The sequence below is a fragment of the Salmo salar genome, chromosome ssa01 (genome assembly GCF_905237065.1).
Source record: "Salmo salar chromosome ssa01, Ssal_v3.1, whole genome shotgun sequence".
NCBI lineage: Eukaryota > Metazoa > Chordata > Actinopteri > Salmoniformes > Salmonidae > Salmo > Salmo salar.
This window is the reverse complement of record NC_059442.1, coordinates 171,831,547-171,857,646: the sequence shown is the minus strand read 5'-3', so window position 1 is coordinate 171,857,646 and position 26,100 is coordinate 171,831,547. Positions and strand designations below refer to the sequence as shown.

At 46.0% G+C, this 26,100-nt stretch overlaps 1 protein-coding gene across 5 annotated transcripts in view; it reads left to right on the top strand.

Annotated features, from left to right (window-relative positions):
• LOC106572778 (polypyrimidine tract-binding protein 3) overlaps positions 1–26,100 on the top strand; it is a 121,336-nt gene that overhangs the window by 86,318 nt on the left and 8,918 nt on the right. For all 5 annotated transcript variants that reach the window (XM_045694155.1, XM_045694149.1, XM_045694152.1 and 2 more), the window contains 5 exons: positions 4,910–5,084; positions 19,348–19,422; positions 21,830–21,948; positions 22,700–22,733; positions 24,146–24,238. In XM_045694155.1, the coding sequence (XP_045550111.1) occupies positions 4,910–5,084; positions 19,348–19,422; positions 21,830–21,948; positions 22,700–22,733; positions 24,146–24,238 (496 nt within the window). The remainder of the gene's footprint in view (positions 1–4,909; positions 5,085–19,347; positions 19,423–21,829; positions 21,949–22,699; positions 22,734–24,145; positions 24,239–26,100) is intronic.

Genomic DNA, 26,100 nt, shown 5'->3' with positions numbered 1-26,100 from the left:
ATGCAGTGGCCTGGGGTGGACTAGATGCAGTGGCCTGGGGTGGACTAGATGCAGTGGCCTGGGGTGGACTAGATGCAGTGGCCTGGGGTGGACTAGATGCAGTGGCCTGGGGTAGACTAGATGCAGTGGCCTGGGGTAGACTAGATGCAGTGGCCTGGGGTGGACTAGATGCAGTGTCCTGGGGTGGACTAGATGCAGTGTCCTGGGTAGACTAGATGCAGTGGCCTGGGGTGGACTAGATGCAGTGTCCCAGTGTCCTGGGGTAGACTAGATGCAGTGGCCTGTCGTGGACTAGATGCAGTGGCCTGGGGTGGACTAGATGCAGTGGCCTGGGGTGGACTAGATGCAGTGGCCTGGGGTGGACTAGATGCAGTGGCCTGGGGTAGACTAGATGCAGTGGCCTGGGTAGACTAGATGCAGTGGCCTGTCGTGGACTAGATGCAGTGGCCTGGGGTGGACTAGATGCAGTGGCCTGGGGTAGACTAGATGCAGTGGCCTGGGGTGGACTAGATGCAGTGGCCTGGGGTGGACTAGATGCAGTGTCCTGGGGTGGACTAGATGCAGTGTCCTGGGTAGACTAGATGCAGTGGCCTGGGGTGGACTAGATGCAGTGGCCTGGGTTAGACTAGATGCATTGGCCTGGGTTAGACTAGATGCAGTGGCCTGGGGTAGACTAGATGCAGTGGCCTGGGGTAGACTAGATGCAGTGGCCTAGGGTAGACTAGATGCAGTGGCCTGTCGTGGACTAGATGCAGTGGCCTGGGGTGGACTAGATGCAGTGTCCTGGGGTGGACTAGATGCAGTGGCCTGGGGTGGACTAGATGCAGTGACATGGGGTGGACTAGATGCAGTGTCCTGGGGTGGACTAGATGCAGTGGCCTGGGGTAGACTAGATGCAGTGGCCTGTAGTGGACTAGATGCAGTGGCCTGGGGTGGACTAGATGCAGTGGCCTGGGGTGGACTAGATGCAGTGTCCTGGGGTAGACTAGATGCAATGGCCTGGGGTAGACTAGATGCAGTTACCTGGGGTGGACTAGATGCAGTGTCCTGGGGTAGACTAGATGCAGTGGCCTGGGGTGGACTAGATGCAGTGGCCTGGGGTGGACTAGATGCAGTGTCCTGGGGTGGACTAGATGCAGTGTCCTGGGGTAGACTAGATGCAGTGGCCTGGGGTGGACTAGATGCAGTGGCCTGTCGTGGACTAGATGCAGCTGCCTGGGGTGGACTAGATGCAGTGGCCTGGGGTAGACTAGATGCAGTGGCCTGGGGTGGACTAGATGCAGTGGCCTGGGGTGGACTAGATGCAGTGGCCTGGGGTAGACTAGATGCAGTGTCCTGGGGTGGACTAGATGCAGTGTCCTGGGTAGACTAGATGCAGTGGCCTGGGGTGGACTAGATGCAGTGGCCTGGGTTAGACTAGATGCAGTGGCCTGGGTTAGACTAGATGCAGTGGCCTGGGTTAGACTAGATGCAGTGGCCTGGGTTAGACTAGATGCAGTGGCCTGGGTTAGACTAGATGCAGTGGCCTGGGTTAGACTAGATGCAGTGGTCTGGGTTAGACTAGATGCAGTGGCCTGGGTTAGACTAGATGCAGTGTCCTGGGGTAGACTAGATGCAGTGGCCTGTCGTGGACTAGATGCAGTGGCCTGGGGTGGACTAGATGCAGTGGCCTGGGGAAGACTAGATGCAGTGGCCTGGGGTGGACTAGATGCAGTGACCTGGGGTGTACTAGATGCAGTGGCCTGGGTTAGACTAGATGCAGTGGCCTGGGGTGGACTAGATGCAGATGCATTAACTGTTCTACATTCTCTGAGTGGTTCAGTAACTGTAGTGACCCATATTATGTCATTACTGTAATTTCCTTCTTCTAGATGTAAACACTGTGGTTTTCTGATGATGGGAGAAGTTATTTGTCCCTCTGTGCACTACACTATAAAGGGGCGATTCCTTCTTCACTAGGACCATGTCTTTCTCTATGTCAAATCAAATGTATTGGTCACATACACATGGTTAGCAGACGTTAATGCGAGTGTAGTGAAATGCTTGTGCTTCTAGTTCCGACCGTGCAGTAATATCTAACAAGTAATCTAACAATTTCACAACTACCTTATACACACAAGTGTAAAGGAATGAATACGAATATGTACATAAACAAATATATAAATGAGTGATGGCAGAACGGCATAGGCAAGATGCAGTAGATGGTATAGAATACAGTATATACATATGAGATGAGTAATGTAGGGTATGAAAACATATAAAGCGGCATTGTTTAAAGTGGCTAGTGATACATGTCTCTGTTTATGGAGGTCTGAGAGATACTCAACATGTTATAGAGGTCAGAGATACTCAACATGTTATAGAGATACTCAACATGTTATGGAGGTCAGAGATACTCAACATGTTATGGAGGTCAGAGATACTCAACATGTTATAGAGGTCAGAGATACTCAACATGTTATGGAGGTCAGAGATACTCAACATGTTATAGAGGTCAGAGATACTCAACATGTTATGGAGGTCAGAGATACTCAACATGTTATGGAGGTCAGAGAGATACTCAACATGTTATGGAGGTCAGAGATACTCAACATGTTATGGAGGTCTGAGATACTCAACATGTTATGGAGGTCTGAGATACTCAACATGTTATGGAGGTCAGAGATACTAAAACATGTTATGGAGAACAGAGATACTCAACATGTTATAGAGGTCAGAGATACTCAACATGTTATGGAGGTCAGAGATACTCAACATGTTATGGAGGTCAGAGATACTCAACATGTTATGGATGTCAGAGATACTCAACATGTTATAGAGGTCAGAGAGATACTCAACATGTTATGGAGGTCTGAGATACTCAACATGTTATGGAGGTCAGAGATACTCAACATGTTATAGAGGTCAGAGATACTCAACATGTTATAGAGATACTCAACATGTTATGGAGGTCAGAGATACTCAACATGTTATAGAGGTCAGAGATACTCAACATGTTATGGAGGTCAGAGATACTCAACATGTTATAGAGTTCAGAGAGATACTCAACATGTTATGGAGGTCAGAGATACTAAAACATGTTATGGAGGTCTGAGATACTCAACATGTTATGGAGGTCTGAGATACTCAACATGTTATGGAGGTCAGAGATACTCAACATGTTATAGAGGTCAGAGATACTCAACATGTTATAGAGGTCAGAGAGATACTCAACATGTTATGGAGGTCAGAGATACTCAACATGTTATAGAGGTCTGAGAGATACTAAAACATGTTATGGAGGTCAGAGATACTCAACATGTTATGGAGGTCAGAGATACTCAACATGTTATGGAGGTCAGAGATACTCAACATGTTATACAGGTCAGAGATACTCAACATGTTATGGAGGTCTGAGAGATACTCAACATGTTATGGAGGTCAGAGATACTCAACATGTTATGGAGGTCAGAGATACTCAACATGTTATGGAGGTCAGAGAGATACTCAACATGTTATGGAGGTCAGAGATACTCAACATGTTATGGAGGTCTGAGATACTCAACATGTTATGGAGGTCTGAGATACTCAACATGTTATGGAGGTCAGAGATACTAAAACATGTTATGGAGAACAGAGATACTCAACATGTTATAGAGGTCAGAGATACTCAACATGTTATAGAGGTCAGAGAGATACTCAACATGTTATGGAGGTCTGAGATACTCAACATGTTATGGAGGTCAGAGATACTCAACATGTTATGGAGGTCAGAGAGATACTCAACATGTTATAGAGGTCAGAGATACTCAACATGTTATAGAGGTCAGAGATACTCAACATGTTATAGAGGTCAGAGATACTCAACATGTTATGGAGGTCAGAGATACTCAACATGTTATGGAGGTCAGAGATACTCAACATGTCATAGAAGTCAGAGATACTCAACATGTTATGGAGGTCTGAGATACTCAACATGTTATGGAGGTCAGAGATACTCAACATGTTATAGAGGTCAGAGATACTCAACATGTTATGGAGGTCAGAGATACTCAACATGTTATGGAGGTCTGAGATACTAAAACATGTTATGGAGGTCTGAGATACTAAAACATGTTATGGAGGTCTGAGATACTAAAACATGTTATGGAGGTCTGAGATACTAAAACATGTTATGGAGGTCAAAGATACTCAACATGTTATAGAGGTCAGAGATACTCAACATATTATGGAGGTCAGAGATACTCAACATGTTATAGAGGTCAGAGATACTCAACATGTTATGGAGGTCAGAGATACTCAACATGTTATGGAGGTCTGAGATACTAAAACATGTTATGGAGGTCAGAGATACTCAACATGTTATGAAGGTCTGAGATACTCAACATGTTATGGAGGTCAGAGATACTCAACATGTTATGGAGGTCAGAGATACTCAACACGTTATGGAGGTCAGAGATACTCAACATGTTATGGAGGTCAGAGATACTCAACATGTTATGGAGGTCAGAGATACTCAACATGTTATGGAGGTCAGAGATACTCAACATGTTATGGAGGTCTGAGATACTAAAACATGTTATGGAGGTCAGAGATACTCAACATGTTATGAAGGTCTGAGATACTCAACATGTTATGGAGGTCAGAGATACTCAACATGTTATGGAGGTCTGAGAGATACTAAAACATGTTATGGAGGTCTGAGATACTAAAACATGTTATGGAGGTCAGAGATACTCAACATGTTATAGAGGCCAGAGATACTAAAACATGTTATAGAGGTCTGAGAGATACTAAAACATAACTGTGTACCAGTTACCATGAAATTGTTTACACATTTCTGAATACTTTGTTATACAGTTGTCCCAATGAAAGTCTGTCCTATTCAATTGTTTGATCTAACACCCTTTCTGTTTGTCTGTCTGTCTAGACTTTGGATGGCCAGAACATCTATAACGCGTGTTGTACTCTTCGCGTGGAGTTCTCCAAGCTGACCAGCCTGAATGTGAAGTACAACAACGACAAGAGCCGAGATTTCACCCGTCTGGACCTTCCCTCCGGAGACGGACAGCCCACCATGGACCCTGCTATGACCGCTGCTTTCGGTGAGATCAAACACAGTTATTACTAAGACCAAGAACAGTTATAATCTGCCATAGGTCATGTCACTCTTAGCCCCCGTGCTTAACAGTCTCATCCACTTCCTTTCTGTCCCCTCTCACCCTTCCTATCTGTCCATTCCATGTCCTGTCTGTCTGTCCCAATTACTGTCTCCTTCCTCTGTCTCATTCACAACTCGTCCAATAAGCTACTATTCTCACTCTATACAAAGCTCCTTGTGGAAGTGTGACGTCAGCGAATGAAAGTGTCCTGGTGAGGGGTAGATAAGTGTCCTGGTGAGGGGTAGATAAGTGTCCTGGTGAGGGGTAGATAAGTGTCCTGGTGAGGGGTAGATTGTTCGACAATACCCTGTCATCCATCTCCTGCATGGCTTAATGGTTATTCTGTTTACGGTTGAAAACTCTACCTCTTATCAGTGTTGTGTTGGCTGATTTGGATAAATATTTTCCCTTAGAATGATGTGATTTCTCCTATTACTGCCATTTTTAAATGGTTATTACCTAGCCAGGGATGTTGTGGATGTCTGCTGTTTGTTGTCTGGTTCCCTGGCTGATGATGATGATGATGATGATGATGACAGTGTTCCTGTGTGTCTATGTGATGCTAATGCTATCAGCTTGGAGTACACTGCAGCACACATACATCAAAGAGAAATCGTGTCTTTTTATCATTCAATACAAAGGCCACAAAGGCCACGTTGTTCTACTGCCCACAGAACTGAGCCACCGCTCAATGTGTGTGTGTGTGTGTGTGTGTGTGTGTGTGTGTGTGTGTGTGTGTGTGTGTGTGTGTGTGTGTGTGTGTGTGTGTGTGTCTGTTTTCTCAGTATCTCCAGCAACCCTCTGTTCAGCTCTTCTGATTTATAAAGCAGCCTGGAACAACAAGATGCATCACCACCCACCCCCTTCCTAATCTCTCTCTCTCTCTCACACACACACACACACACACACACACACACACACACACACACACACACACACACACACGGGCAACCCAAGGGGGTGGTTGCTGGTGAATTCACCATTATTAAACCATGATGTCAGATTATTAAACCATGATGTCAGATTATTAAACCGTGATGTCCCATAAACCATGATGTCAGATTATTAAACCGTGATATCAGATTATTAAACCGTGATGTCCCATAAACCATGATGTCAGATTATTAAACCATGATGTCAGATTATTAAACCGTGATGTCCCATAAACCATGATGTCAGATTATTAAACCATGATGTCAGATTATTAAACCGTGATGCCCCATTATTAAAACATGATGTCAGATTATTAAACCGTGATGTCAGATTATTAAACCATGATGTCAGATTATTAAACCATGATGTCAGATTATTAAACCGTGATGCCCCATTATTAAACCACAGTCAACTGGTTGAACCAACCTTCATCATGTGTTGTTGTTGAGACACCTAGCTCTCTGCTGTCCTGAGGAGGAAACGGGTTGGTTCTGTAGTGTAGAGACTGTCTGCGTCCCAAATGGTAACATTTGAGCCGTTTGGGATGTAACCTAACTCTCCTGTCTGTGAGAGTGAAATCCTTGTAGGGACTGAGCCTGTGAACATTGTTCTTTAATGAACTGTAAACCTTAGAACATTTTAATTTCCTGTACTGCCAATCCAACAACTCCCTCTATGAGGAAATTGAAATGCAGTGTTGCGTTTGGGATATTGCTTTGTGTTGTTTTGAGAGGCAAAAAGAGGAACGTGTTTTATGGAATTCCACAGATTGTAGGGAGCTCGAATCTCAGCTTTGAATATTCAGAATGTTGTGAATGGTTCGTTTTATACGGTAGGGGAGAGTGGGGTAAATTGATCCACCCTTGTTTCTAGGAAACTTTACACAAAATTAATAATTTGACCAAATATTTAGGAAGAGGTCATAATTTCATGGAGTTTGTGAAGGGGAAACCAGATGGAAAAACTGGTAAGCAAGTTAGGCTCCAAAAATAATTTTCACCAAGTCAAATGATTTATTATTAGAGGTTTCATAATGCTTGTATCTAAACCAAAGTATATTTTGCAAATGTATATATACACTACCATTCAAAAGCTTGGGGTCACTTAGAAATGTCCTTGTTTTTGAAAGAAAAACACATTTGTCCATTAAAATAACATCAAATTGATCAGAAATACAGGGTATGTCACCCTGGTATAAAGGGTCGGGAGACAGGCGCAGGAATGTGTAATAGGGTATTTTATTATACCCAAATTACACACAGCACAGGTACTCACACGCACCAACGGACATTGTAACAATAATCGACAGGACACTGGTAAACCAAGGACATATTTATACAATTACTAATCACTGGGAATAGGGGCCAGGTGTGCGTAATGAAAGTTCCGGAGGGATCCATGACAGTGTAGACATTGTTAATGTTGTAAATGACTATTGTAGCTGGAAACGGCAGATTTTTTATGGAATATCTACATAGGCGTACAGAGGCCCATTATCAGCAACCATCACTCCTGTGTTCCAATGGCACGTTGTGTTAGCTAATCCAAGTTTATCATTTTAAAAGGCTAATTGATCATTAGAAAACCCTTTTGCAATTATGTTAGCACAGCTGAAAACTGTTGTTCTGATTAAAGAAGCTATAAAACTGGTCTTCTTCAACCTCTCTGGGCTAGGCGGGACGAATTCGTCCCACCTACGTAACAGCCACTGGCAGCCTGTGGCGCGATTTTCAAAACCTTAAAAATCCTATTACTTAAATTTCTCAAACATATGACTATTTTACAGCTATTTAAAGACAAGACTCTCGTTAATCTAACCACACTGTCTGATTTCAAAAAGGCTTTACAACGAAAGCAAAACATTAGATTATGTCAGCAGAGTACCAAGCCAGAAATAATCAGACACCCATTTTTCAAGCCAGCATATAATGTCACCAAAACCCAGAAGACAGCTAAATGCAGCACTCACCTTTGATGATCTTCATCAGATGACAACCCTAGGACATTATGTTATACAATACATGCATGTTTTGTTCAATCAAGTTCATATTTATATCAAAAACCAGCTTTTTACATTAGCATGTGACGTTCAGAACTAGCATACCCCCGCAAACTTCCGGGGAATTCGCTAACATTTTACTAAATTACTCACGATAAACGTTCACAAAAAGCATAACAATTATTTTAAGAATTATAGATACAGACCTCCTCTATGCACTCGATATGTCCGATTTTAAAATAGCTTTTTGGTGAAAGCACATTTTGCAATATTCTAAGTACATAGCACAGGCATCACGGGCTCGCTATTTAGACACCCGGCAAGTTTAGCACTCACCATAATCATATTTACTATTATAAAAGTTTCATTACCTTTTGTTGTCTTCGTCAGAATGCACACCCAGGACTGCTACTTCAATAACAAATGTTGGTTTGGTCCAAAATAATCCATCGTTATATCCGAATAGCGGCGTTTTGTTCGTGCGTTCAAGACACTATCCGAAATAGTAAAGAAGTGTCGCGCGCATGGCGCAATTCGTGACAATAAAATTCTAAATATTCCATTACCGTACTTCGAAGCATGTCAACCGCTGTTTAAAATCAATTTTTACGCCATTTTTCTCGTAGAAAGCGATAATATTCCGACAGGGAATCTCCTTTTCGGCAAACAGAGGAAAAAATCCCAAAGGCGGGGGCGGTCGGGTCACGCGCCTAAGCCCAGTGTCCCTTGATCGGCCACTTGAGAAAGGCGATAATGTGTTTCAGCCTGGGGCTGGAATGACGACATTCTGTTTTTTCCCGGGCTCTGAGCGCCTATGGACGACGTGGGAAGTGTCACGTTAGAGCAGAGATCCTTAGTAAATGATAGAGATGGAAAAGAAGTTCAAGAAATGGTCAGACAGGCCACTTCCTGTAAAGGAATCTCTCAGGTTTTGACCTGCCATTTGAGTTCTGTTATACTCACAGACACCATTCAAACAGTTTTAGAAAATTTAGGGTGATTTCTATCCATATGTAATAAGTATATGCATATTCTAGTTACTGGGTAGGAGTGGTAACCAGATTAAATCGGGTATGTTTTTTATCCAGCCGTGTCAATACTGCCCCCTATCCTAAACAGGTTAAACTAGTTGAGTATCTGAAGCATCAGCATTTGTGGGTTTGATTACAGGCTCAAAATGGCCCGAAACAAAGACCTTTCCTTGGAACGAGGGTACCCAACATGAAGTAGCGCGCCAGGTGTCTAATGGGACATCACCGTTCCATGGCTCTTGTTCGGTCAGATCTCCCTCCAGAAGACTCAAAACACTTTGTAAAGGCTGGTGACATCTAGTGGAAGCAATAGGAAGTGCCAAAATATTCCTAAACCCCTGTGTTTTTCAATGGGATAGGTTTAAAGTCAATACAACACATCAGGTATCCACTTCCTGTCAGAAAATGTCTCAGGGTTTTGCCTGCCAAATGAGTTCTGTTATACTCACAGACACCATTCAAACAGTTTTGGAAACTTTAGAGTGTTTTCTATCCATATATAATAAGTATATGCATATTCTAGTTACTGGGTAGGAATAGTAACCAGATTAAATCGGGTAAATTTTTTTTATCCAGACGTGCAAATGCTGCCCCCTAGACCCAACAGGTTAAGGGCCATCTACAGTCCCGACTCTGTTTAAAGGGCCATCTACAGTCCCGACTCTGTTTAAGGGCCATCTACAGTCCCGACTCTGTTTAAGGGCCATCTACAGTCCCGACTCTGTTTAAAGGGCCATCTACAGTCCCGACTCTGTTTAAGGGCCATCTTCAGTCCCGACTCTGTTTAAGGGCCATCTACAGTCCCGACTCTGTTTAAGGGCCATCTACAGTCCCGACTCTGTTTAAGGGCCATCTACAGTCCCGACTCTGTTTAAGGGCCATCTACAGTCCCGACTCTGTTTAAGGGCCATCTACAGTACTTACTCCTGACTCGCGTGTTCTCTCCATCTCTGCTCCTCTTGGAGCTCTTCATCACCCTGTGGAGCTCCACCTCCTCAAAGCTGTCGAACAAGGCGGGGTTCTCAAAAGCCACACCCTCGTCAGGGAAACCCACCCCCATGTGGGAGGAGCTACCCGTCCCCAGCTCCATCTGGCTGGACGAAAGACCACGCCTCTTCTCTGAGGAAAAGAAGAAAAAAACAACATTAAACCGATGGTCTCTGACATCACGTTTTTACCTCTGGGTTTATAATGTCATTCTTCTACATGCCTCCTAAGCCTCAGACTAATTATCTTCTACATTGAACAAAAAATATAAAATGCAACATGTAAAGCGTTGGTCTCATATTTCATGAGTTGAAATAAAAAAGTGTCGGACAAAAAGCTTATTTCTCTCAAATTTTGTACACAAATGTTGTTTCCATCCCTGTTAGTGGGGCATTTCTCCTTTGCCAAGATAATCCATCCATCTGACAGGTGTGGCATGTCAAGAAGCTGATTAAAACAGCATGATCATTACACAGGTGCACCTTGTGCTGGGGGACAATAAAAGGCCACTCTAAAATGTGCAGTTTTGTCAAACAACACAATGCCACAGATGTCTGATGTTTTGAGGGAGCGTGTAATTGGCATGCTGACTACAGGAATGTCCACCAGAGCTGTTGCCAAATAATTGAATGTTCATTTCTCCAAAATAAGCCTCCAACGTCGTTTTTTGGGAATTTGGCAGTACGTCCAACCGGCCTCCAAACGCAGTATGGCGTCATGTGGGGCGAACGATTTGCTGATGTCAACGTTGTGAACAGTGTGCCCCATGGTGGCGGTGGGGTTATGGTATGGACAGGCATAAGCCACGGACAACCAACACAATTGCATTTTATTAAATGTCAATTTGAATGCACAGAGATTTTTTTAATGGTACACTACCATTCAAAAGTTTGGGGTCTCTTAGAAATGTCCTTGTTTTTGAAAGAAAAGCAAACATTTTGTCCATTAAAATAACATTTATCAGAAATACATTGTTAATCTTGTAAATGACTATTGTAGCTGGAAACGGCAGATTTTTTATGGAATATTTACAGAGGCGTACAGAGGCTCATTATCAGCAACCATCACTCCTGTGTTCCAATGGCACGTTGTGTTAGCTAATCCAAGTTTATCATTTTAAAAGGCTAATTGATCATTAGAAAACCCTTTTGCAATTATGTTAGCACAGCTGAGAACTGTTGTCCTCATTAAAGAAGCAATAAAACTGTCCTTCTTTAGACTAGTTGAGTATCTGGAGCATCAGCATTTGTGGGTTCGATTACAGGCTCAAAATGGCCAGAAACAATGTACTTTCTTCTGAAACTCGTCAGTCTATTCTTGTTCTGAGAAATGAAGGCTATTCCATGCAACAGAAATTGCCAAACAACTGAAGATCTCATACAATGCTGTGTACTACTCCCTTCACAGAACAGCGCAAACTGGCTCTAACCAGAATAGAAAGAGGAGTGGGAGGCCCCGGTGCACAACTGAGCAAGAGGACAAGTACATTAGAGTGTCTAGTTTGAGAAACAGACGCCTCACAAGTCCTCAACTGGCAGCTTCATTAAATAGTACCCACAAAACACCAGTCTCAACGTCAACAGTGAAGAGGAGAGCGACTCCGGGATGCTGGCCTTCTAGGCAGAGTAGCAAAGAAAAAGCCATATCTCAGACTGGCCAATAAAAATAAAAGATTAAGATGGGCAAAAGAACACAGACACTGGACAGAGGAACTCTGGTGTTTTGTGGGTACTATTTAATGAAGCCGCTAGTTGAGGACTTGAGCATGAAAGTGCATCCTCGTAGCTGTGTGGGCTAATATAGTCAAAATGTTTGCCTATAGTGTTTGTTAGGTGTTAAGCTTATGTTAAACAAGTGTTTGTTAGGTGTTAAGCCTGTGTTAACCAAGTGTTTTTTTTAGAGTGGGGTAAGTTAAGCAATTTTTTATATTCAGCATCTCTCTGTCAAGGGAAATTTAGTTTCATTTCTAACAAAGGTATCTACATATATTTCAGGATGTTATTTATCATCAATCAAAATGCATGTAAACATTACAGTTTTAAATAATGCTTAAAAATACAACAAAAAACGTGTTTTGAAAAAGTTGTGGTAATATTTCATTCAGTACAGAAATTTGTACGCTGATTAAGGCGGGTCAACTTACCCCATACCCGGGGTAAGTTGTGCCAAAAGATCGCTTTTTGGGGGCAAGCTATGTTTTCAAAACTGTAATGTTTACATGCATTTTGATTGATGATAAATAACATCCTGAAATATATGTAGATACCTTTGTTAGAAATGAAACTAAATTTCCCTTGACAGAGAGATGCTGAATATAAAAAATGACTTACCTTACCCCACTCTCCCCTATATATATCTTTGTGTGGTCTAAGGAGTTTTTACCCCACTCTCCCCTATATATATCTTTGTGTGGTCGAAGGAGTTTTTACCCCACTCTCCCCTATATGTCTTTGTGTGGTCTAAGGAGTTTTTACCCCACTCTCCCCTATATATCTTTGTCTGATCTAAGGAGTTTTTACCCCACTCTCCCCTATATATGTCTTTGTGTGGTCTAAGGAGTTTTTACCCCACTCTCCCCTATATATATCTTTGTGTGGTCTAAGGAGTTTTTACCCCACTCTCCCCTATATGTCTTTGTGTGGTCTAAGGAGTTTTTACCCCACTCTCCCCTATATGTCTTTGTGTGGTCTAAGGAGTTTTTACCCCACTCTCCCCTATATATCTTTGTCTGATCTAAGGAGTTTTTACCCCACTCTCCCCTATATATGTCTTTGTGTGGTCTAAGGAGTTTTTACCCCACTCTCCCCTATATATATCTTTGTGTGGTCTAAGGAGTTTTTACCCCACTCTCCCCTATATGTCTTTGTGTGGTCTAAGGAGTTTTTACCCCACTCTCCCCTATATGTCTTTGTGTGGTCTAAGGAGTTTTTACCCCACTCTCCCCTATATATATCTTTGTGTGGTCTAAGGAGTTTTTACCCCACTCTCCCCTATATATCTTTGTCTGATCTAAGGAGTTTTTACCCCACTCTCCCCTATATGTCTTTGTGTGGTCTAAGGAGTTTTTACCCCACTCTCCCCTATATATATCTTTGTGTGGTCTAAGGAGTTTTTACCCCACTCTCCCCTATATATCTTTGTGTGGTCTAAGGAGTTTTTACCCCACTCTCCCCTATATGTCTTTGTGTGATCTAAGGAGTTTTTACCCCACTCTCCCCTATATATCTTTGTGTGGTCTAAGGAGTTTTTACCCCACTCTCCCCTATATGTCTTTGTGTGGTCTAAGGAGTTTTTACCCCACTCTCCCTATATGTCTTTGTGTGGTCTAAGGAGTTTTTACCCCACTCTCCCCTATATGTCTTTGTGTGGTCTAAGGAGTTTTTACCCCACTCTCCCCTATATGTCTTTGTGTGGTCTAAGGAGTTTTTACCCCACTCTCCCCTATATGTCTTTGTGTGGTCTAAGGAGTTTTTACCCCACTCTCCCCTATATATCTTTGTGTGGTCTAAGGAGTTTTTACCCCACTCTCCCCTATATGTCTTTGTGTGGTCTAAGGAGTTTTTACCCCACTCTCCCCTATATGTCTTTGTGTGGTCTAAGGAGTTTTTACCCCACTCTCCCCTATATGTCTTTGTGTGGTCTATGGAGTTTTTACCCCACTCTCCCCTATATGTCTTTGTGTGGTCTAAGGAGTTTTTACCCCACTCTCCCCTATATATCTTTGTGTGGTCTAAGGAGTTTTACCCCACTCTCCCCTATATGTCTTTGTGTGGTCTAAGGAGTTTTTACCCCACTCTCCCCTATATGTCTTTGTGTGGTCTAAGGAGTTTTTACCCCACTCTCCCCTATATATCTTTGTGTGGTCTAAGGAGTTTTTACCCCACTCTCCCTATATATCTTTGTGTGGTCTAAGGAGTTTTTACCCCACTCTCCCCTATATATCTTTGTGTGGTCTAAGGAGTTTTTACCCCACTCTCCCCTATATATCTTTGTGTGGTCTAAGGAGTTTTTACCCCACTCTCCCCTATATGTCTTTGTGTGGTCTAAGGAGTTTTTACCCCACTCTCCCCTATATATCTTTGTGTGGTCTAAGGAGTTTTTACCCCACTCTCCCCTATATGTCTTTGTGTGGTCTAAGGAGTTTTTACCCCACTCTCCCCTATATGTCTTTGTGTGGTCTAAGGAGTTTTTACCCCACTCTCCCCTATATGTCTTTGTGTGGTCTAAGGAGTTTTTACCCCACTCTCCCCTATATGTCTTTGTGTGGTCTAAGGAGTTTTTACCCCACTCTCCCCTATATGTCTTTGTGTGGTCTAAGGAGTTTTTACCCCACTCTCCCCATATATATCTTTGTGTGGTCTAAGGAGTTTTTACCCCACTCTCCCCTATATATCTTTGTGTGGTCTAAGGAGTTTTTACCCCACTCTCCCCTATATGTCTTTGTGTGGTCTAAGGAGTTTTTACCCCACTCTCCCCTATATGTCTTTGTGTGGTCTAAGGAGTTTTTACCCCACTCTCCCCTATATATCTTTGTGTGGTCTAAGGAGTTTTTACCCCACTCTCCCCTATATATCTTTGTGTGGTCTAAGGAGTTTTTACCCCACTCTCCCCTATATGTCTTTGTGTGGTCTAAGGAGTTTTTACCCCACTCTCCCCTATATGTCTTTGTGTGGTCTAAAGAGTTTTTACCCCACTCTCCCCTATATATCTTTGTGTGGTCTAAGGAGTTTTTACCCCACTCTCCCCTATATATCTTTGTGTGGTCTAAGGAGTTTTTACCCCACTCTCCCCTATATATCTTTGTGTGGTCTAAGGAGTTTTTACCCCACTCTCCCCTATATGTCTTTGTGTGGTCTAAGGAGTTTTTACCCCACTCTCCCCTATATATCTTTGTGTGGTCTAAGGAGTTTTTACCCCACTCTCCCCTATATATCTTTGTGTGGTCTAAGGAGTTTTTACCTCACTCTCCCCTATATGTCTTTGTGTGGTCTAAGGAGTTTTTACCCCACTCTCCCCTATATATATCTTTGTGTGGTCTAAGGAGTTTTTACCCCACTCTCCCCTATATATCTTTGTGTGGTCTAAGGAGTTTTTACCCCACTCTCCCCTATATATATCTTTGTGTGGTCTAAGGAGTTTTTACCCCACTCTCCCCTATATATATCTTTGTGTGGTCTAAGGAGTTTTTACCCCACTCTCCCCTATATATCTTTGTGTGGTCTAAGGAGTTTTTACCCCACTCTCCCCTATATATATCTTTGTGTGGTCTAAGGAGTTTTTACCCCACTCTCCCCTATATATATCTTTGTGTGGTCTAAGGAGTTTTTACCCCACTCTCCCCTATATATCTTTGTGTGGTCTAAGGAGTTTTTACCCCACTCTCCCCTATATGTCTTTGTGTGGTCTAAGGAGTTTTTACCCCACTCTCCCCTATATGTCTTTGTGTGGTCTAAGGAGTTTTTACCCCACTCTCCCCTATATATATCTTTGTGTGGTCTAAGGAGTTTTTACCCCACTCTCCCCTATATATCTTTGTGTGGTCTAAGGAGTTTTTACCCCACTCTCCCCTATATGTCTTTGTGTGGTCTAAGGAGTTTTTACCCCACTCTCCCCTATATATATCTTTGTGTGGTCTAAGGAGTTTTTACCCCACTCTCCCCTATATGTCTTTGTGTGGTCTAAGGAGTTTTTACCCCACTCTCCCCTATATGTCTTTGTGTGGTCTAAGGAGTTTTTACCCCACTCTCCCCTTATATATCTTTGTGTGGTCTAAGGAGTTTTTACCCCACTCTCCCCTATATATCTTTGTGTGGTCTAAGGAGTTTTTACCCCACTCTCCCCTATATGTCTTTGTGTGGTCTAAGGAGTTTTTACCCCACTCTCCCCTATATATCTTTGTGTGGTCTAAGGAGTTTTTACCCCACTCTCCCCTATATATCTTTGTGTGGTCTAAGGAGTTTTTACCCCACTCTCCCCTATATATCTTTGTGTGGTCTAAGGAGTTTTTACCCCACTCTCCCCTATATATCTTTGTGTGGTCTAAGGAGTTTTTACCCCACTCTCCCCTATATGTCTCTGTGTGGTCTAAGGAGTTTTTACCCCACTCTCCCCTATATGTCTCTGTGTGGTCTAAGGAGTTTTTACCCCACTCTCCCCTATATATCTTTGTGTGATCTAAGGAGTTTTTACCCCACTCTCCCCTATATATCTTTGTGTGGTCTAAGGAGTTTTTACCCCACTCTCCCCTATATATCTTTGTGTGGTCTAAGGAGTTTTTACCCCACTCTCCCCTATATATCTTTGTGTGGTCTAAGGAGTTTTTACCCCACTCTCCCCTATATATCTTTGTGTGGTCTAAGGAGTTTTTACCCCACTCTCCCCTATATATATCTTTGTGTGGTCTAAGGAGTTTTTACCCCACTCTCCCCTATATATATCTTTGTGTGGTCTAAGGAGTTTTTACCCCACTCTCCCCTATATATATCTTTGTGTGGTCTAAGGAGTTTTTACCCCACTCTCCCCTATATATCTTTGTGTGGTCTAAGGAGTTTTTACCCCACTCTCCCCTATATATCTTTGTGTGGTCTAAGGAGTTTTTACCCCACTCTCCCCTATATATATCTTTGTGTGGTCTAAGGAGTTTTTACCCCACTCTCCCCTATATGTCTTTGTGTGGTCTAAGGAGTTTTTACCCCACTCTCCCCTATATATCTTTGTGTGATCTAAGGAGTTTTTACCCCACTCTCCCCTATATATCTTTGTGTGGTCTAAGGAGTTTTTACCTCACTCTCCCCTATATGTCTTTGTGTGGTCTAAGGAGTTTTTACCCCACTCTCCCCTATATATATCTTTGTGTGGTCTAAGGAGTTTTTACCCCACTCTCCCCTATATATCTTTGTGTGGTCTAAGGAGTTTTTACCCCACTCTCCCCTATATATATCTTTGTGTGGTCTAAGGAGTTTTTACCCCACTCTCCCCTATATATATCTTTGTGTGGTCTAAGGAGTTTTTACCCCACTCTCCCCATATATATCTTTGTGTGGTCTAAGGAGTTTTTACCCCACTCTCCCCTATATATCTTTGTGTGGTCTAAGGAGTTTTTACCCCACTCTCCCCTATATATATCTTTGTGTGGTCTAAGGAGTTTTTACCCCACTCTCCCCTATATATCTTTGTGTGGTCTAAGGAGTTTTTACCCCACTCTCCCCTATATATCTTTGTGTGGTCTAAGGAGTTTTTACCCCACTCTCCCCTATATGTCTTTGTGTGGTCTAAGGAGTTTTTACCCCACTCTCCCCTATATGTCTTTGTGTGGTCTAAGGAGTTTTTACCCCACTCTCCCCTATATATATCTTTGTGTGGTCTAAGGAGTTTTTACCCCACTCTCCCCTATATATCTTTGTGTGGTCTAAGGAGTTTTTACCCCACTCTCCCCTATATGTCTTTGTGTGGTCTAAGGAGTTTTTACCCCACTCTCCCCTATATATATCTTTGTGTGGTCTAAGGAGTTTTTACCCCACTCTCCCCTATATGTCTTTGTGTGGTCTAAGGAGTTTTTACCCCACTCTCCCCTATATGTCTTTGTGTGGTCTAAGGAGTTTTTACCCCACTCTCCCCTATATATATCTTTGTGTGGTCTAAGGAGTTTTTACCCCACTCTCCCCTATATATCTTTGTGTGGTCTAAGGAGTTTTTACCCCACTCTCCCCTATATGTCTTTGTGTGGTCTAAGGAGTTTTTACCCCACTCTCCCCTATATATCTTTGTGTGGTCTAAGGAGTTTTTACCCCACTCTCCCCTATATATCTTTGTGTGGTCTAAGGAGTTTTTACCCCACTCTCCCCTATATATCTTTGTGTGGTCTAAGGAGTTTTTACCCCACTCTCCCCTATATATCTTTGTGTGGTCTAAGGAGTTTTTACCCCACTCTCCCCTATATGTCTCTGTGTGGTCTAAGGAGTTTTTACCCCACTCTCCCCTATATGTCTCTGTGTGGTCTAAGGAGTTTTTACCCCACTCTCCCCTATATATCTTTGTGTGATCTAAGGAGTTTTTACCCCACTCTCCCCTATATATCTTTGTGTGGTCTAAGGAGTTTTTACCCCACTCTCCCCTATATATCTTTGTGTGGTCTAAGGAGTTTTTACCCCACTCTCCCCTATATATCTTTGTGTGGTCTAAGGAGTTTTTACCCCACTCTCCCCTATATATCTTTGTGTGGTCTAAGGAGTTTTTACCCCTCTCTCCCCTATATATATCTTTGTGTGGTCTAAGGAGTTTTTACCCCACTCTCCCCTATATATATCTTTGTGTGGTCTAAGGAGTTTTTACCCCACTCTCCCCTATATATCTTTGTCTGGTCTAAGGAGTTTTTACCCCACTCTCCCCTATATATCTTTGTGTGGTCTAAGGAGTTTTTACCCCACTCTCCCCTATATATCTTTGTGTGGTCTAAGGAGTTTTTACCCCACTCTCCCCTATATATCTTTGTGTGGTCTAAGGAGTTTTTACCCCACTCTCCCCTATATATCTTTGTCTGGTCTAAGGAGTTTTTACCCCACTCTCCCCTATATATCTTTGTGTGGTCTAAGGAGTTTTTACCCCACTCTCCCCTATATATCTTTGTGTGGTCTAAGGAGTTTTTACCCCACTCTCCCCTATATATATCTTTGTGTGGTCGAATGAGTTTTTACCCCACTCTCCCCTATATATCTTTGTGTGGTCTAAGGAGTTTTTACCCCACTCTCCCCTATATATCTTTGTGTGGTCTAAGGAGTTTTTACCCCACTCTCCCCTATATGTCTTTGTGTGGTCTAAGGAGTTTTTACCCCACTCTCCCCTATATATCTTTGTGTGGTCGAAGGAGTTTTTACCCCACTCTCCCCTATATATATCTTTGTGTGGTCTAAGGAGTTTTTACCCCACTCTCCCCTATATATATCTTTGTGTGGTCTAAGGAGTTTTTACCCCACTCTCCCCTATATATCTTTGTGTGGTCTAAGGAGTTTTTACCCCACTCTCCCCTATATATCTTTGTGTGGTCGAAGGAGTTTTTACCCCACTCTCCCCTATATATATCTTTGTGTGGTCTAAGGAGTTTTTACCCCACTCTCCCCTATATATATCTTTGTGTGGTCGAAGGAGTTTTTCGACTGTGCTCTCACTTGTGATGTGCTTGCTCTTTGGGGTTTACGGTGGGCTAAAAGGGCTTTATAATACACACTTGATTCATTGATTGATTGATTTGTGTTTCCAGGTGCTCCAGGTATCATCTCTTCGCCTTACGCTGGGGCAGCAGGTTTTTGCCCCACTATCGGATTCTCCCAAGCAGGTAGGTACCACCCCACTACCACCCTCCTCCAGCCCCATACCCCCTATATAGGTAGGTACCACCCCACTATCACACTCCTCCAGCCCCATACCCCCTATATAGGTAGGTACCACCCTACTACCACCCTCCTCCAGCCCCATACCCCCTATATAGGTAGGTATCACCCCACTATCACCCTCCTCTAGCCCCATACCCCCTATATAGGTAGGTACCACCCCACTCTCACCCTCCTCTAGCCCCATACCCCCTATATAGGTAGGTACCACCCTACTACCACCCTCCTCCAGCCCCATACCCCCTATATAGGTAGGTACCACCCCACTACCACCCTCCTCTAGCCCCATACCCCCTATATAGGTAGGTACAACCTCCTCCAGCCCCATACCCCCTATATAGGTAGGTTACCCTCCTCCAGCCCCATACCCCCTATATAGGTAGGTACCACCCCACTATCACACTCCTCCAGCCCCATACCCCCTATATAGGTAGGTATCACCCTACTACCACCCTCCTCCAGCCCCATACCCCCTATATAGGTAGGTACACCCCACTACCACCCTCCTCCAGCCCCATACCCCCTATATAGGTAGGTATCACCCTACTACCACCCTCCTCCAGCCCCATACCCCCTATATAGGTAGGTACACCCCACTACCACCCTCCTCCAGCCCCATACCCCCTATAGGTAGGTTACCCTCCTCCAGCCCCATACCCCTATATAGGTAGGTTACCCTCCTCCAGCCCCATACCCCCTATATAGGTAGGTTACCCTCCTCCAGCCCCATACCCCTATAGGTAGGTACACCCCACTACCACCCTCCTCCAGCCCCATACCCCCTATATAGGTAGGTTACCCTCCTCCAGCCCCATACCCCCTATATAGGTAGGTACACCCCACTACCACCCTCCTCCAGCCCCATACCCCTATATAGGTAGGTTACCCTCCTCCAGCCCCATACCCCCTATATAGGTAGGTATCACCCTACTACCACCCTCCTCTAGCCCCATACCCCCTATATAGGTAGGTATCACCCCACTATCACACTCCTCCTACTGACCCTGGGCCCTCCTCCCTCCTCCTGCTGACCCTGGGCCCTCCTCCCTCCTCCTACTGACCCTGGGCCCTCCTCCTACTTACCCTGGGCCCTCCCTCCTCCCCTCCCTCCTCCTTCTGACCCTGGGCCCTCCTCCCTCCCCTCCCTCCTCCTACTGACCCTGGGCCCTCCTCCCTCCTCCTACTGACCCTGGGCCCTCCTCCTACTTACCCTGGGCCCTCCTCCCTCCTCCTACTGACCCTGGGCCCTCCTCCTTCTGACCCTGGGCCCTCCTCCCTCCCCTCCCTCCTCCTACTGACCCTGGGCCCTCCTCCCTCCTCCTTCTGACCCTGGGCCCTCCTCCCTCCTCCTACTGACCCTGGGCTCTCCCTCCTCCCAACCCTCCTCCTTCTGACCCTGGGCCCTCCTCCTACTGACCCTGGGCCCTCCCTCCTCCACTCCCTCCTCCTACTGACCCTGGGCCCTCCCTCCTCCCCTCCCTTCTCCTACTGACCCTGGGCCCTCCCTCCTCCCCTCCCTCCTCCTACTGACCCTGGGCCCTCCCTCCTCCCCTCCCTCCTCCTACTGACCCTGGGCTCTCCTCCCTTCTCCTACTGACCCTGGGCCCTCCCTCCTCCCCTCCCTCCTCCTACTGACCCTGGGCCCTCCCTCCTCCCCTCCCTCCTCCTTCTGACCCTGGGCCCTCCTCCCTCCTCCTTCTGACCCTGGGCCCTCCTCCCTCCTCCTACTGACCCTGGGCTCTCCCTCCTCCCAACCCTCCTCCTTCTGACCCTGGGCCCTCCTCCTACTGACCCTGGGCCCTCCCTCCTCCACTCCCTCCTCCTACTGACCCTGGGCCCTCCCTCCTCCCCTCCCTCCTCCTACTGACCCTGGGCTCTCCTCCCTTCTCCTACTGACCCTGGGCCCTCCCTCCTCCCCTCCCTCCTCCTACTGACCCTGGGCCCTCCCTCCTCCCCTCCCTCCTCCTACTGACCCTGGGCCCTCCTCCCTCCTCCTACTGACCCTGGGCCCTCCTCCCTCCTCCTACTGACCCTGGGCCCTCCTCCCTCCTCCTTCTGACCCTGGGCCCTCCTCCCTCCTCCTTCTGACCCTGAGCCCTCCTCCCTCCTCCTACTGACCCTGGGCTCTCCCTCCTCCCAACCCTCCTCCTTCTGACCCTGGGCCCTCCCTCCTCCTACTGACCATGGGCCCTCCTCCTTCTGACCCTGGGCCCTCCCTCCTCCTACTGACCATGGGCCCTCCTCCTACTGACCCTGGGCCCTCCCTCCTCCCCTCCCTCCTCCTACTTACCCTGAGTCCTCCCCCTTCTCTAGTAGGCCCGCCCTTTGACCTGTTCTTGTGTGTGCCCCCAGGTCTATCCATGCACACGATGGCAGGAATGGGACCCCTCGTCTCGGGACGGATGACCCTGCACGGCATGGCGCCCACCGCCGTTCACTCTGTTCTCCTCGTCTCCAACCTCAACCCCGATGTGAGTGTCACCCCGTAAATATCCCCTCTATCCTCTTCGTCCCTAATGGCCCCCCTATTCCCTACATAGTTTACTACTTTTTACCAAGGCACAATGGGTTTTGGGTCTAAAGTAGTGCACTACATAGGGAATGGGGGGCCATAAGGGACTTAACGTGTTGAATAGAATTCTGCTGGGTCTTATTGGATTCTTCAGATAAGCAGCATTAGGGCTGAGCTACTGCTGCCTGGCTGCCTGGCTGAGCTACTGCTGGCTGGCTGAGCTACTGCTGGCTGGCTGAGCTACTGCTGCCTGGCTGGCTGGCTGGCTGAGCTACTGCTGCCTGGCTGAGCTACTGCTGGCTGGCTGAGCTACTGCTGCCTGGCCGGCTGGCTGGCTGAGCTACTGCTGCCTGGCTGAGCTACTGCTGGCTGGCTGGCTGAGCTACTGCTGCCTGGCTGAGCTACTGCTGGCTGGCTGAGCTACTGCTGGCTGGCTGAGCTACTGCTGCCTGGCTGGCTGGCTGAGCTACTGCTGCCTGGCTGAGCTACTGCTGCCTGGCTGGCTGGCCTGGTGTCTGGCTGCCTGCCTGGCTGGCTGGGTGGGTGGCTACGTCTGATGATGGCATCAATATGAGACAAGGAAGGAAACAGGCTTGGTTGGCTACTGAGCCAATTTAATTACAAAACAATGTATATCATACCACACCAGAACGGTCTTAACTTGACCAGCTGACTGACTTCCTCATGCTTCTTCCTCTTCCTCCCTGCAGAGCATATCACCACACGAACTGTTCATCCTGTTTGGTAAGGAGGCTTGGATTTATTATTGGCTGAAATATATTTATTAGATTTCATAAAGACAAGCATTGAAATGGGACAAATGTAGTAATGGCTTTGGTTGTTAGGCACTGCATAGCCTGCGTGTGTGGCTACCGTGGTTACCGTGACTAACAGTAACCACGGTAATCTGTGATTGGCTGATAAGGATACTTCCTGTCCAACCACTCATCCGGAATCCTCTCTGTTCTGTCAGTCAATGCATATAAACACACACATACACACACACACCTCTATCTCCCTTTAACACACGGGACTAAACAATGCAGAGAAGTAATGTACTGTATGTCCACACACCTCTCTACCCTCCCCCCATCTCTCTCTGCCCCCCTTCTATCTCTATCTCCCTCCCCCCTCCTCCCCCCTCTCTCTGCCCCCCTTCTATCTCTATCTCCCTCCCCCCTCCTCCCCCCTCTCTCTGCCCCCCTTCTATCTCTATCTCCCTCCCCCCTCCTCCCCCCTCTCTCTGCCCCCCTTCTATCTCTATCTCCCTCCCCCTCCTCCCCCCTCTCTCTGCCCCCTTCTATCTCTATCTCCCTCCCCCCTCCTCCCCCTCTCTCTGCCCCATTTTATCTCTCCTTCCCCCTCCTCCCCCCCTCTCTCTGCCCCCTTTTATCTCTCCTTCCCCCTCCTCCCCCCTCTCTCTGCCCCCTTCTATCTCTCCTTCCCCCTCCTCCCCCCTCTCTCTGCCCCCCTTCTATCTCTCTCTCCCTCCCCCTCCTCCCCCACTCTCTGCCCCCCTTCTATCTCTCTCTCCCTCCCCCTCCTCCCCCACTCTCTGCCCCCTTCTATCTCTCTCTCCCTCCCCCTCCTCCCCTATCTCTCCTTCCCCCTCCTCCCCCTCTCTCTGCCCCCTTCTATCTATCTCTCCCTCCCCCTCCTCCCCCCACTCCTCCCCTCTCTCTCTCTCTGCCCCCTTCTATCTCTCCCTCCCCCTATCTCTCCCTCCCCCCCCTCTCTCTATCTCTCCCTCCCTCCTCCCCCTCCCCTCCCACTCCTCCCTCTCTCTCTCTCTCTCTCTCTCTCTGCCCCCTTCTATCTCTCCCTCCCCCTATCTCTCCCTCTCTCCCCTCCTCCCCTATCTCTCCTTCCCCCTCCTCCCCCTCTCTGCCCCTCTCTCTCTCTATCTCTCCCTCCCTCCCCTCCTCCCCTTCTATCTCTCCTTCCCCCCTCCTCCCCTATCTCTCCTTCCCCCTCCTCCCCCTCTCTGCCCCTCTCTCTCTCTATCTCTCCCTCCCTCCCCCTCCTCCCCTTCTATCTCTCCTTCCCCCTCCTCCCCTATCTCTCCTTCCCCCCTCCTCCCCCTCTCTGCCCCTCTCTATCTCTCCCTCCCCCCTATCTCTCCCTCCTTCCCTCCTCCCCTCTCTCTCTCTCTCTAGGGGTGTATGGTGATGTGCATCGGGTCAAGATTCTGTTCAACAAGAAAGAGAACGCCTTAATCCAGATGGCCGACGCTACTCAGGCACAGCTTGGTGAGAGAACAGATCCCACTGCTATACTGAGAGAACAGATCCCACTGCTATACTGAGAGAACAGATCCCACTGTTATACTGAGAGAACAGATCCCACTGCTATACTGAGAGAACAGATCCCACTGCTATACTGAGAGAACAGAACAGATCCCACTGTTTTAATACTGAGAGAACAGATCCCACTGTTATACTGAGAGAACAGATCCCACTGTTATACTGAGAGAACAGATCCCACTGTTTTAATACTGAGAGAACAGATCCCACTGTTATACTGAGAGAACAGATCCCACTGCTATACTGAGAGAACAGATCCCACTGCTATACTGAGAGAACAGATCCCACTGTTATACTGAGAGAACAGATCCCACTGTTATACTGAGAGAACAGAACAGATCCCACTGTTATACTGAGAGAACAGATCCCACTGTTATACTGAGAGAACAGATCCCACTGCTATACTGAGAGAACAGAACAGATCCCACTGTTATACTGAGAGAACAGATCCCACTGTTATACTGAGAGAACAGATCCCACTGTTATACTGAGAGAACAGATCCCACTGCTATACTGAGAGAACAGATCCCACTGTTATACTGAGAGAACAGATCCCACTGTTATACTGAGAGAACAGATCCCACTGCTATACTGAGAGAACAGAACAGATCCCACTGTTATACTGAGAGAACAGAACAGATCCCACTGCTATACTGAGAGAACAGAACAGATCCCACTGTTATACTGAGAGAACAGAACAGATCCCACTGCTATACTGAGAGAACAGATCCCACTGCTATACTGAGAGAACAGATCCCACTGTTATACTGAGAGAACAGATCCCACTGCTATACTGAGAGAACAGAACAGATCCCACTGTTATACTGAGAGAACAGATCCCACTGTTATACTGAGAGAACAGATCCCACTGTTATACTGAGAGAACAGATCCCACTGCTATACTGAGAGAACAGATCCCACTGCTATACTGAGAGAACAGATCCCACTGTTATACTGAGAGAACAGATCCCACTGTTATACTGAGAGAACAGATCCCACTGCTATACTGAGAGAACAGATCCCACTGCTATACTGAGAGAACAGAACAGATCCCACTGTTATACTGAGAGAACAGAACAGATCCCACTGCTATACTGAGAGAACAGATCCCACTGCTATACTGAGAGAACAGAACAGATCCCACTGTTATACTGAGAGAACAGAACAGATCCCACTGCTATACTGAGAGAACAGATCCCACTGCTATACTGAGAGAACAGATCCCACTGTTATACTGAGAGAACAGATCCCACTGCTATACTGAGAGAACAGAACAGATCCCACTGTTATACTGAGAGAACAGATCCCACTGTTATACTGAGAGAACAGATCCCACTGTTATACTGAGAGAACAGATCCCACTGCTATACTGAGAGAACAGATCCCACTGCTATACTGAGAGAACAGATCCCACTGTTATACTGAGAGAACAGATCCCACTGTTATACTGAGAGAACAGATCCCACTGCTATACTGAGAGAACAGATCCCACTGCTATACTGAGAGAACAGAACAGATCCCACTGTTATACTGAGAGAACAGAACAGATCCCACTGCTATACTGAGAGAACAGATCCCACTGCTATACTGAGAGAACAGATCCCACTGTTATACTGAGAGAACAGATCCCACTGTTATACTGAGAGAACAGATCCCACTGCTATACTGAGAGAACAGATCCCACTGCTATACTGAGAGAACAGATCCCACTGCTATACTGAGAGAACAGAACAGATAAACACACAAACGCCTGTGAAAATAGGATATCATAACATATTATGATAATTTATTATATCTCTATAAAATGT